This window comes from Melanotaenia boesemani, chromosome 3 (assembly GCF_017639745.1).
Source record: "Melanotaenia boesemani isolate fMelBoe1 chromosome 3, fMelBoe1.pri, whole genome shotgun sequence".
Lineage (NCBI taxonomy): Eukaryota > Metazoa > Chordata > Actinopteri > Atheriniformes > Melanotaeniidae > Melanotaenia > Melanotaenia boesemani.
Window position 1 is genome coordinate 6,608,042 of NC_055684.1, and position 13,906 is coordinate 6,621,947.

The following is a 13,906-nucleotide window of genomic DNA, read 5'->3' on the forward strand; positions in this document are numbered from 1 at the left end:
AGTTACAGTTGGATTTTTTCCCATAAAGCTTAAACAAACACACACCATGTTTCCAAATGTAGTATCAGTCCCCCCGCGTACCCGACATCATCAACAACATGAATAATTTAGTAGTGACAGGCTGAGCTTGTTGCGGCTTTGCAACGCTCCTGAGCTGCCACGGCTCCACCTTAAAGCAGGTCTCATTAATGTCATTACACGGTGCTGTTGGACAGCTTCTTCTGCTTTAGGTGACTGATGAGCAACACATGACAGATAACACAGACTGATTGTTAAAAGGTGGGCAGATGCATTCATAACCAGAAAGCAGCTCCAGTCCGACTAATCAGGTTTCCCATGATTAGATGAGGTGTCTCCATGGACCAGAGTGGACAGCATTTCAGTGGTCTTTACTTTAATGGGTGACATAAGACAGCTAACTGGCTGATGAGGACAAAACAAAGATGAATGATCTAGTCACTGGAATTAATAAAAGTGTTGCACATATGAAAAAATGAGAGTGACAGTGAACACAGTGAGGAGGAGAAGGAAGAGATGTTTCATAACCTGACTGCTTCTATTAACCTTAATTTCTGAAATCAGGAATGATGATAACACAACTGAGCATGTTTAAAAAGTCTTTTTGTTTCTATATTTTCATTCGTATTTATGTATTGGATAGATTTGTATTTTATTTATTTTATATATTTAAATATTGACAATATTTGCTCCTAAATAACAACATCCAGATCAGAATCGATATACAAAATCACCAAACATTTAATCCCAGGTATCTGGAACTGAAAAATCCAGTAGTTTACATGATGATCAGAGTAACTTTTATTTTAAATGTACATATGTGTACATTTCCACGTGTGTAGTAATTCTGATCAGATCTATTAAGTCAGAAAGATATTGTCAAGGGTACTTCTTGTTTCACTTGATGGCAGCTGGGAAAGGCTCTGCCCCTCCGACCTCCCAGAATAGGATAAAACAAGCATAGAAAATGAACAGATGGAAACACAATCAGACATTTTAGGGGGTGATATGAGAGAAGTCATTTGTTTCAAGGCAATAACCTCTGGTGAAAGAAAAGATAGGATTACCATAAGTAGACAAGTCCAATCCATTAATTGACGGAGTCTCCTTTGGTTCTAAACATCATCCTCTACACAGGATGCAAATGCTGCAGACACAATGGCAGAATTAGCAGAACAGCTCATAAATAAGACCTTCAGGACAGGGAGGGGACGCGCAGGCGGAGACTTTCGGTAATGACCTTGCTTCGAAACCCAATGGCACAAATGAGATTCTGTCTTAAAACGATTCATAAGGGTAAAGGGGGAGTCGACCTTAGCACTTCACCAGATTAAACCACAGGTTGTGTGTCTGAGTGTGTTTCAGGATGGGCAGCTAATCCAGATGAGTAAGAGTCAGGGTACTGTACAAAGCTGGCTCTGATCACATGGCTCCAATCACATTACTAATATTTGACTCATCATTAGAAAAAAAACTAATAAAAAAAAGAATCCATTAATAAAAAGGAGGCATGTAGACGTAATTTTTTACTTTTTCACTTTCCTTAACAACAAATTCTCATCAACAGTCATACCGTGCACTTGGGACAGAACATTAATGTTTTCTGTACCTGTAGGAAATCTGACTTCTTATAATGTTATTTAATCTTTTCTCTGTTTGAAGTTGTAAATTCTGATTCCTCATTTCTTTTATCAATCCACCTTCAGTGGGTGGGTGTCTAAAACCTCCAGTTTAAATTCCTCGTCAGACAATTCATCACCTCTGCAGCAACATTATGTTCCCTCTGGTATCGATCCAACACACCAAGACTTTGTTAATTGATAAAGTTATTTTTACTATATTTTTAAGTGATACAAAGTGGTAACTGTTAGTAGATACCATTAACCCTTCAAACACCAAGACACTTTTTTTTTATTGTTTTGTTAGATTTTGTTAGTTAGTTTTATGTAAACCTGCATGTAGAAGCAAATTTTTTTTTAATCATCCAAACATTGTTTGTTTCAGGACAGCCTCAGTTGTCAGACTATGAGGATAAAATTATGTAAAATAAATGTATCAATAGAACTAAAACCACAGAACAGAATTTGTTACTAACAGAACTTTGTAGAAATAACACACAGATCAGCAGTGACCAAGCCTTTTCTCACCTGCACATCATTCTCTCAGGTCTTGGCTTTCAGAGGAAACATTGGCATTGAAACAAACAGAAACTGTACACCTACAGTTTATTTGACATCCTCTCTGTTGATTGTGAACTCAGACCAATAGGAGTGTAAATGTATTTTCTGGCTGCAGCTGCCTGTTTCTACTCTGTCAAAATGCTTTTTACCCACTGATGTATAACTGGACGAAGAGCCCACACATTAATATTTACCAGTGTGAAGGAGGTCAAGGCAGAATGGATCACTCCACCTTTAATAAAACATGTCAACACCACATCAACCACTCCACATGCTATCTCTCCACTTTCTGTAGAGCTACAGAAGGAGTGTGTTTTATTCATCTTTGAGTAGGATTTGTCTAAGTTGCTTGTGTAAAATGATTCCAGCCATCATGGAATTTTAATTGGAATGATGTCATCCATTTCATCCCAGGATACCTGCATAAATCAATAAGCTATCAGTTCTGGTTTGATTGTTTTTTACGCTGTGACAAGACTGTAAATATGATCAATGTTGCATCTGACAATGCAAAAGCTTTTAAGCAGCAAGTCTGCAGTTATCAAAGTTTCATAGTGCAGGCTTCCAGACATCACACAGCGGGTTTAAAGTAGCTACATCAGGGGTTTCACCATCATCCAGATCTGGTGCTCAGGGATTCATGGTGCAGGTCGTACAGGCATCTTCGATTTCTACATGAAAGCATTCAGTGACATGAAACATCTGAGTTTTAGTTTTCTGTTAGATTTATTTTGTACAGTGTGTGCAGAATTATTAGGCAAATGAGTATTTTGATCATCCTCATCATCCTCTTTATGCATGTTGTTCTACTCCAACCGGTACAGGCTTGAAAGCCTACTACCAATTAAGCATATCAGGTGATGTGCATCTCTGTAATGAGAAGGGGTGTGGTCTAATGACATCAACACCCTATATCAGGTGTGCATAATTATTAGACAACTTCCATTCCTTTGGCAAAATGGGTCAGAAGAGAGATTTGACGGACTCTGAAAAGTCAAAAATAGTGAGATGTCTTGCAGAGGGATGCAGCACTCTTAAAATTGCCAAGCTTTTGAGGCGTGATCATCGAACAATCAAGCGTTTCATTCAAAATAGTCAACAGGGTCGCAAGAAGCATGTTGAAAAAACAAGGCGCAAAATAACTGCCCATGAACTGAGGAAAATCAAGCGTGAAGCTGCCAAGATGCCATTGGCCACCAGTTTTGCCATATTTCAGAGCTGCAACATCACTGGAGTGCCAAGAAGCACAAGGTGTGCAATACTCAGGGACATGGCCAAGGTAAGGAAGGCTGAAAAACGACCACCACTGAACAAGACCCACAAGATAAAACGTCAAGACTGGGCCAAGAAATATCATAAGACTGATTTTTCTAAGGTTTTATGGACTGATGAAATGAGAGTGAGTCTTGATGGGCCAGATGGATGGGCCCGTGGCTGGATCAGTACAGGGCAGAGAGCTCCACTCCGACTCAGACGCCAGCAAGGTGGAGGTGGGATACTGTTATGGGCTGGTATCATCAAAGATGAGCTTGTGGGACCTTTTCGGGTTGAGGATGGAGTCAAGCTCAACTCCCAGTCCTACTGCCAGTTTCTGGAAGACACCTTCTTCAAGCAGTGGTACAGGAAGAAGTCAGCATCGTTCAAGAAAAACATGATTTTCATGCAGGACAATGCTCCATCACACGCATCCAAGTACTCCACTGCGTGGCTGGCCAGAAAAGGTCTAAAAGAAGAAAAAATAATGACATGGCCTCCTTGTTCACCTGATCTTAACCCCATAGAGAACCTGTGGTCCCTCATCAAATGTCTACAGGGAGGGAAAACAGTACACCTCTCTGAACAGTGTCTGGGAGGCTGTGGTTGCTGCTGCACGCAATGTTGATCGTGAACAGATCAAGACACTGACAGAATCTATGGATGGCAGGCTTTTGAGTGTCCTCGCAAAGAAAGGTGGTTATATTGGTCACCGATTTGTTTTTGAATGCCAGAAATGTATATTTGTAAATTTTGAGTTGTTATATTGGTTTCCCTGGTGAAAATAAATAAGTGAAATGGGTATATATTTGGTTTTTGTTAGGTTGCCTAATAATTATGCACAGTAATAGTCACCTGCACACACAGATATCCTCCTAAGATACTAAAACTAAAAAGAGCCACACTCCAACTTCCAAAAATATCCAGCTTTGATATTTATGAGTCTTTTGTGTTCATTGCGAACATAGTTGTTGTTCTATAATAAAATTAATCCTCAAAAATACAACTTTCCTAATAATTCTGCACACCCTGTACTGTTTCTCCATCTGTTTAGACCTCGGATAACAATCTCACACAGGTCTGTTCTTTAGTTTCCAGGTGAGCTTCATTAAAGGGAAACTACTGAATGAGGTTGTTTCACATTATTAAAACAGTCCCAGTTTCCAGGCAGTCTGGAGAAAAAGAAGGATATTTCTCCAGATGAAAAGGGTGAAATAACGGAATGAAAACATTAGATATTTCAGAAAAACTTCAGTGAGATCATTGTACTGTTAAATAATGTGTGACTCAGAGTAAACAGGTTGGTTCAGATAAAGGAAGATGAAGTAAAGTCTTCAGGAAATTGCATCGTATTCAGAGATCAGCTGTTAAAAAGCCACAGATGAGCAGCAGCAGGTACAGCATCTGAAGCTGCTGGTGCACCTCTCCATCAGGGTTCTCCAGAGGCTGCAGCTGTACATAAAGATGTGTCTGAATCTCCCTTAACCAATGACCACACAGAGAAATGTTTGCAGTGGACTCCGAAATACACGAAGACTCATTTTTAGACAGTTTTATTCACTGATGAATGTCGTGCTACACTGGACAGTCCAGATGGAAGGAGGTCTGGATGGTTGGTGGATGGCTGCCATGTCCCAACAAGGCTGCCACGTCAGCAAGGTGGAGGCGGAGTGATGATCTGGGCTGGAATAACGAGGAGTGACATGGTAGGACAATTTAGAGAGGCCTCTGATATTACTGTTTAGTTTCTGACTGGCACGGTATAAAAGGAATCTCATGAGATCTACGAGGGCAGGAGGCATTAAACCTCCAAAAAGCAACCTTGGAAGGAAATTCTGGTCTCCTCAGTGTGATCCATAGAGAAACTATCCATGAACATTTAGTTTTAATAATCAGAGTTAAGGTGAAATCTGAGAAGGACTTTGTGTTAACATTGATCTGGAAACATGTTTTGTTTTTTTGTTTTTTTTTAGAAAAATGATCTACATGATGAAAAAGTATGGCAGGTGAACATTTTGGAAACTGTTCTGCAGAATAATCTGGAACTCTGGATTTACATCATTGGTAGTTTTATTTAATAAAATCCAGATTATGATGAATATGATGATTAAAAAATCATATAAATGTCATTCACACTAACAACAGATGTAGAATCATCTGACAAGGAACTCAGATGTTCACTGATGAATATCTCCACAGTAACTTGCTGCATCAACAGACATCCTGCAGATGTCTTTCAGATGTCCTATCAGAGAAGGAACACAGACACCAGAAGTCAGGAGGTAGAGAAAAGGAGATAGCTTTACTATAAAGAAGGCGTCGCTAGCATAAGTTGCAACATCTCATACACGCATACAAGGTGATTATACATTTTCTCAAGTAGATGAACTTACAAAAGCTGTTACTTTGCATGTTGAGGCAAGACCTTAACAAGCTGCTCTGGTGCACACGGTAAAAAGAAAAAGATGCAAATATGACAATTCATTAAAAAACAACAAAAAACAAAATCAGCCTGACATCATGTGATCAGTCATTTAAAAAAATCCAGTTGCAAATGTGCACCAGTTAAATTCTAGACTTTGCAGCATTTTGAAAGGAAGGAAAACCCAAGCTGACATTTTCTTTTTCTCTTGAAAACTGAGCGGAAACAATGCAGATAGTAAAGAGAGACTCGCCTCTGTGTGCACATGAAACCAACGTGCACGGACAGATGGACAAGAAATAAAGCACTAACTATCAGCAAATATGCATACATCTTTTTTCTCTGTTAGATAGCCAGTTTATATCCCCCCCATGATTCATTGGAGAGGGACAGAAAGGCCATGTGAGTTGAGGGGAAAAGGTAGGTGCAGGATTTCAGACTCTGATGGGAAAGTTCCTACTGAGGTTTTCACCCTGTGTTTATACCACTCAGTAATTCTTCTTTTTATTCTGCTTCAGCACCAGTTTCCTGTTCAACAACATGTCTGTGCTCAAACTAACACACTGCAAAACATTGGCATCAGAGAATTAAACGTCAGGGATATTGCTTTGAGGTTCTGCAGCTGGACAGAAGGAACACAAGGTTCTGATGGGGGAAAGAAGTGACTGTCGTGGTTTGGAAAATCAGACAGAAGAGACATTTCTCCAGGTGATCATGCAACAGCTGTTGAACTAAGCTTAAAGGTGATCCTTGTCAACTTGCAACTTCATCAGCTACCAATGAGTACAGACAAAAAGAGTTTCTGAGAACAATATCCACATGAGAGGGATTATAAATCTTAATTAGCTATGGGTATTAATCCTCATACATCACTATGGACATTTTTGTCCATTTTTCCTTTCATATAAAGCCCTAACATCTCAAAATGCAAGATTAGATTTTGTCAATAGGACATTGTTGTTCTCAAATATCTTAAAAGGGCAGTAAATTTAAATTTGACGCTACACAGGAACTAATAATGCATCAAAGTCAATATTTTGGCTAATCCTTAACATAAAACAAGACTTTAAAATTTGATCCTCCTGCCAGCAAACATTTGTTATATGGAAAATAATCCATTTTTTCTGTTTTTTGTATTAAAAAAATCTTAGCATCATGTACTCAAACTGGCATTTAAAGGGTTAAACCAGTTATTATTCAATATCCGATTGATTTGATCAGGGCTAAAGTTAAATTACTAAAATCTGAAAAAATATTAATTTGTACTATTTTATAGCAGTTTTTTTCATAGGTGGACATTTTTCTCCTTAATGACATAAGGTAGGTAGTAGACATTTTAAATTTGATGTGACACAAACACTTATTATGCATCAAAGCCAATATTTTAGGTTATTATTAACATGTCTGTGACAAGAATTCCCAAGCCCAAAATATTTTGATTGAAACTTGTTGATTTTTTATTATTTTTTTATCGTTTTCATAAGAAACAATATTGATATCAAGTCATCAAGCTGCATTTAAAGAGTTAAAATCCTCAAAATCTTTGCATGTTTGGTACTTTTGAACAGGACTGGAGTTGATTCAGAGATTCATGCATAAAAGAAAAAAAATCTGAAAATAATATTAAATTTGTTAAATTTTTGTCCTTAATGATTCAAGAGGATAGTAAATTAAATTAAATCAAGAGGGTGATTAAACTGATGCCTGTGGATTAGCCAGTTCTAGCCTTTGTCCAGTGATGTTATGTCTCATTTCTGACTGTTGGTAAATCATTTAGCTAGCCAGCACAGGGCTACAAGTTACCAAAGACATTGTGAAAGAAAAAACCATCATCTGCTTCTAACTGTAACCAGTTAGTTTATTTCTCTCTAAAGGCCATTTATGCTCCCTTACATGTGTAAATAGCGACGTCCATTTTAAAAGTCCTCGTACTTCCACGCGTCTTTTATGTTGCCATCATTGTTGAGCCTATTCTTCCACTAGAGGGCAGTGCTGAGTTCAGAGTCAGTTTCAGACACCGTTTGGAAGCAGTAACACTTCGCTATAAAGTTGTTTCCAACCTCTCAACACGCCCTGAATACTAGCATAAAAGCTGTGTCCCAATTCAGGGTCTGCACACTTCGAAGTCCGCTTACTGTTCATGAAACAGGACAGCCTACCGAGCCGATGAGCATATCCCATAGCAGCAACGTAGGACGTTAAATCACTTAAAACATCTGACATTTTTGGCATATCATAGGACACTTAAGTGAATGTTAACACCGACCGAGTAAAAACGTAAAAAAGAAAGAAAAAACTATCTGAGGTTCTGTTGTTTTGCAGCTGGTACACTCTTCATTAACCCCTTAAAATCCACATATATCAAATATTAAAGAATTTTAATGCCACTGTTTAACAAACTTGCTTTTAATGTACTTGGTTTTGTCACATTTCTACTAAAGTTAGATTAAAAGAAAAAGAACGGCTCTTCGGAGCTTTGTTGCTCATTCGCCGTCATCTAATGCAAAAGGAATTCTGGGAGAAAAGAGGCCATGAAGGATGCTTCACCAGCAGCCTTCGTTACAGGCCAAACGAAGTGTGGGTTTGTAGGGTGGATTCGGAGGTTCCTTCCAAATGGGACAGTGCTTGGTGCGCCACGATGACGTATGTAGCGGACAAATCTGCACTTCGAAGTGCATAGACCCTGAATTAGGACACAGCAACAGTATTTATTTAAAAGCTTGCGCAATTTCTACAGTTGTTGTGCTCATCTTCATTCTTCTGCGTTTTTGTTTCTTTCCTGATCCTTTTCTACTTCTCTGGTTTGTTTCTTTTGCTGGTTGCATGTCAGCTATTCTGCTCTGCACTGCCCCTGCAATTTTCTGTGGTATTGCTCCGTTTTCGGATGGACGGACAGATGAAACTGTCCGTCCATCTGTGTATCAGTCTTCTGCGTCATGCATAAATTGACCTTAACAAGCAGCTTTATGCATAAAATACATGAAATTGAAAGAAAGGAGTGGAAAAATGAAAAGATGGAAGTGAAGAGCTGTTGTGTTGTGGTCTTAAACTGGAGCGCCACAGCTAACAGCACTTTTCACACTGGTGCCAGTACTTTGTTTCCACCATGCTCCAACCTGGAGTTGAGCTAGTGGAGGAAAATCTGGCTGCTACCATGAATGATGATGAAGGATGACCAAGTACATCCAACACCTCAACACCGACCAGAACCTGAGCCAAAAAAAAAGAAAGAAAAAGAAAGAAAACTACACAGTATTACAAGTTGCCAAGGAGCACCTGAATGCAACATGGAGGGTCCAAACAGTGTGAAGAGAGGGGATGCAGGAGGTGGAGTTAATGGAAGCCCTCAGTGTGAAGTGGGACACAGCTGTGCAGCAAACATGAACAAAGTCTCAGGCAGGTAGCACATCCAGAGGAGTGTGAAGGATAGGAATAAGTTTCAGTTCAGAGCAAACACCTGTTTTTAGGCCTATCAGCTGTTTGAGGGTGACAAATGCTACAGACGATATACTGCTTGCTTCTTATTTACATCACAGAGGATCCAATCTCTTCCACAGTCCATCATCAGACAGACTGGCCACAGTCAGTACCAGATACAGGACAGTAATACAACGTCAAAGCAAAGGAAACACAGAGTGAAGGACGGTTCTTCTTTTCAGAGTGCAAATGTTAGTCAAAGCTACATTACAAAGGTGCACAGCAGGATAAAGATGCACCGCTGCATTTGCTTGGTGGATACAGATGCATGACTTTTCAGATAAAGCGTTTCTGGGGAAGAAATCAAGTTTTAAATATTTACAAAGATAAGAAATCTTACATTTACAGGGTAAATGACAAATAATAAATAATATGGCCGTTCTGTGCTGTAGAGAGGTTATGTTCCATAAATCTGAATAACAACACAGAGTAATACACGATGAGTACAAGAAGAGCAGCACAATGGAGAGAAAACATGAGCTTTTTCATTAATGCAAGAGGCTGTTTGTGTTTTTTTCTTTACAGTGACAAAAATATTCAGAAGATATTCTTGTGTTTGATGCCTCTGGAGATAAACAAATACAGATTGTGAAAACATCTTTGTTTTGGCTATTTCCTGTACGCAACAATAAAATAAGTTAGTCAAAATTTTTATAAAATAATTTTTTAAATTAACAACTAATATATTAATACTATCCACATCATGTAATAAATAGAAATATAAAATAAATTTTAAAATATAAAGCAAAGCTAAATGTTCTACATCTATTTGAGTTTGCATTGGAGCATATAATGATAGTACGGCTGGGTGTGAGGCAACTACAGTGTGAGGGGAGCACTCAACGTTTGGTAAAAGAAAAGTGTTGACAGGAAATACTGAACAAATACCTCCCTAAAAACAACAAAAACAAACAAAAGAAGCTGCTGCATGTGGCCTCAGAGGTGGTTGTGAAGTCATTCTAGATATTTTCATGCTATAAATGCAATTTTCATTTCAAGTATTCTAAAAATGTCTGGTTATGTTTCTAGAAAATGGAGGAAAGGAAGTGGCTGACGAGAAGCTGAGGAGAGTTTTAAATGAGAACGACTACAGAGACGTTCCGGCTGAATGTTTCAGTGAAATGCAGTTTGTTGTGTACGGGAACATCTGGAGGGTTGATGACTGTAAAAACAGCCCAGAGCTGAAATTCATGAGACAAAAGGAAGATAAAGATGGAGATGTTTACTCTCAACATGATGTTTAAGTAGCCGAGAACATAACGAAAATTTGGGGGTTAGTTTCCAAATTATAACAATAAAGTGTTTTTCATTTCTTTTTCACATTTCCCATGTACCATGAACGCAGCATCTGCTGGTTCCTTGCTGAGGTAATTCTCTGGGTCTTTCTTTGTGGTTTCCTCTGTTGTCTTTCAGGTTCTCTCAAATTTATTTTACCACCAAACTCTTTTTCAGTGGAATCTTCTGGAAATGGAGAAACATCTGCACTACAACCCTAGCTTAGAGGTCAGAGGAACATGTTGACCATGTCGCTGAAGGCAACGTGAACATGAGATTAACTCTGCCAGTGCTGAAAAAAAACTAAGATGGTGTATTTTTACTGACCTGATTAAAGTGAAAGTGGTATGCAGGAGGTGGTAGTGCATAGCTTTGTGTGCCAGGATAGCATTCTTTAGGATTCAGTGAGTCTTTGTGGAAAAACCCAAATCTTTGATGAGATAAATGGATCTGAATCCAGACCAGATAAGTGGTGTGAGACTGATATGTCAGATGATGCGGTGAGTGTGTTTAACCTCTACGTTTGCTTCAATGGAGGACCACACAGAGGTACGAGGAGGACATCAGCGAGGACAACATGATGACACAGGAGGAGGAAAAGAAAAAATCTCTACAGAGCGATTGTTGATACCTGCCCTGAAGGCACACTTCAAGTCTGTGTGGGAGGAGAGCAGGTGAAATGAGCACTGCTTTGTCCGAACATCACCTCCAGCTGGCCGATCTCTGAAACAGCCATAGAGATGAAAACAGAAATTAAAGGCTTGTGGTCTAATTCCACCTCTGTGTTCCTCCAGGTGGTCTGCAGAGGAGAGCCTGCAGTCTCCAGGCAGACCCTGCTGCCTCCATCTGTGTACAACGTGCTTCATATATTCAGATAATCACTCCTATGTGCCTTGTGTAACGGTGCTGTGGATGATCTAAACGTCCTAAATTCAAAAAGGTGCTAACAGAGTTCCCCCATGCACTGCTGCTCCGCTACGCTAGCGAGTAGATGGCGTTGACGGGCGAAGTGGCTTCTGAGCTCTCGTTCCCCTCCGTCTCGTCTTTGTCCTTCTTCACTGTGTACTGGCCGATGAAAGAGCCATCCTCGTTGAACTGGCCATCACCGCCCTCCCCGTAGTCCACCAAGCTGTCGTCGCTTTCCTTAACATTCCCATCCAGAGAGGTCTGACTGCCCTGCAGAGGCTTGTTGTCTTCGTCGCTGCTGCAGATAGAGATGAAGAGGAAGGTAGAATATTTAAATGTAAGCAGAGGGGTGTTAGTATCTGCAGGAGGCACAGAAGCTGTCACTGGTTCAGGTTAGAGGGAAAACTGAAGTTAGACTGGGTTACAGCTGGGCCTAGTTAGAGTACATATGATTCCAAATTTTATTAAAGAACAGGTTTGAATTTTTCTGATCTGACATAGTACTCACATGCCGTTGGATAAATGGCTGATTTACACTTCCCACCACTAATTATTCCAAACGATTTCCAATCACATCAGTTCATTGAAAGTTATTCTGTTTATCTCACCATTTACAACAAGGTCTATTTAATGCCTCACATCCAAAGTAAATTGCCTTGCAGCAAACATTTTATGCCAGGCCACAAAAGATCCAGCAAATAAAACAGAATTAAATAAATACAATATCTTAAAATAAACTTGACAACAGTCATCTCATAATGATAATGAATGCAGAAAAATTAGAGTAGCTGTCTTTCCTAACACCTCTTACACAGGCCTGCAAACTGGAAGTGTGAGGACAGTAAGGAGACACGCTTCAAACATTATCAGGGGTTCTGGATGAGACCAGGACTGAACTGGTGCCAGCTGGGACCATTAGCTCCCCACCACTGAGGATCCAGTCAATGATCCATGAGCAGTCTGTGAATGTTTTGCAACATGTTTTGCGTGTGCCATTAAGTTTGCATGTTTTTAAATGCAAACCTTTAGTTAATGAGACCCCAAGAGTTTTAGTCAACACCTGCATGTCCTGCTTTCATTTAGACCGTAGCTTGTGTGTGTTGTCAGAAATGAATCACAAACACACGCTGTGTATGCATAAGGTGGAGGCATATACCCAGAGTGGCAGCTCTCTAGTGTCTACTACTGATGGGTAAAATGCAGAGCCTCATTTCCCAGTTACGAATAATCAAGTACAAATTATTATTATTATTATTATTATTATTATTATTATTATTATTATTATTATTATAATATCCAAGTTCTTTGATTTATCAAATTGTGTCTATAACATAGCAACGCTCTGATTTTCTGCTGTCACCTTATTTACCTCATTTACGCTCCCTGTCATCATTGTTTACAGTTCTGTAACAGAGCTAACAGACGTTTGTGAATGTGTGGTTAAAAATCAGCCTGAAAAGAACTGAATCTGACCGTTTTACCACAAAAAACATGAATCCATCCATTGAGACCAAGAAAGACATCTGGGTAATTTTACTGTAAAGACGAGTAAATGGATAATGGTCATAAGAAAAAGAAAAAAACAAAAAAAGCTCAGTGGGACTGGATGTCAACAGACAGGAAGTAAAATCAGCTGTTTTGGTGGACATGTGAGTACTGACTGAGAGAAAATATAAACCTGTCCTTAAAACATATCTACACTTGATTTATTCTGTATGGTATCCATCTCTCTAAAAATAGCCCTGTATCTCAAAAATGCTTATGCAGTTTCACCAGATTAACTTTTGATCCATAAACCTTTACCTTGGTGTTAGACCGTTCAGTTCTACCATGAATGATACTACCATGAATCATCCAAGTTAATTCTCCAAAGTATCAGACATCACACTTTCTGGCTGAAAAGTATGATACCAGTAATTAACCCAGGCAAAAAACATCTGTACATAACTTATCTGATGAAACAAAGTAAAAGCATTTTACAGAAGACAGGACTAATGAGAGAAATGAATACATGCATACACATGCTAAATTTAGGCTAAACATAAAAACTACTGCGTCTGATCTCAGATCATAGCATGGCTGCATTTCTTCTAGTTCATCTGATCAGGAAGGTCATTCATGCACAGGAATAAAAAGCCTGAGATCAGCTTTAGCTTTCTTATTTCCAACAGGCCAGCAGCACTGCAGCAGACGGTTTGAAGGATGCGGAATATTATTATTCACAGGAGTTCTTTTCTTTCCTGATGTCTGTGTGTCTTCAAACATCATGTTTCCAGCTGCATTCTCACAGAACACAATCAGAAGCTTCTCAGATTTGTCATTCTCCATGCCAGCAGACTTTTTTAATGACAAAAAATAGCATTTAATACATAAA

General features: G+C 39.1%; 1 protein-coding gene across 8 annotated transcripts in view; it reads right to left on the minus strand.

Annotated features, from left to right (window-relative positions):
- Window positions 1–5,735: 5,735 nt before the first annotated feature.
- The window catches only part of nfasca (neurofascin homolog (chicken) a), a 106,654-nt gene continuing 98,483 nt past the window's right edge, over window positions 5,736–13,906 (minus strand). For all 8 annotated transcript variants that reach the window (XM_041979789.1, XM_041979790.1, XM_041979786.1 and 5 more), the window contains one exon: window positions 5,736–11,830. In XM_041979789.1, coding sequence (XP_041835723.1) covers window positions 11,602–11,830 — 229 coding nt within the window. In that variant the 3' untranslated portion in view covers window positions 5,736–11,601. The remainder of the gene's footprint in view (window positions 11,831–13,906) is intronic.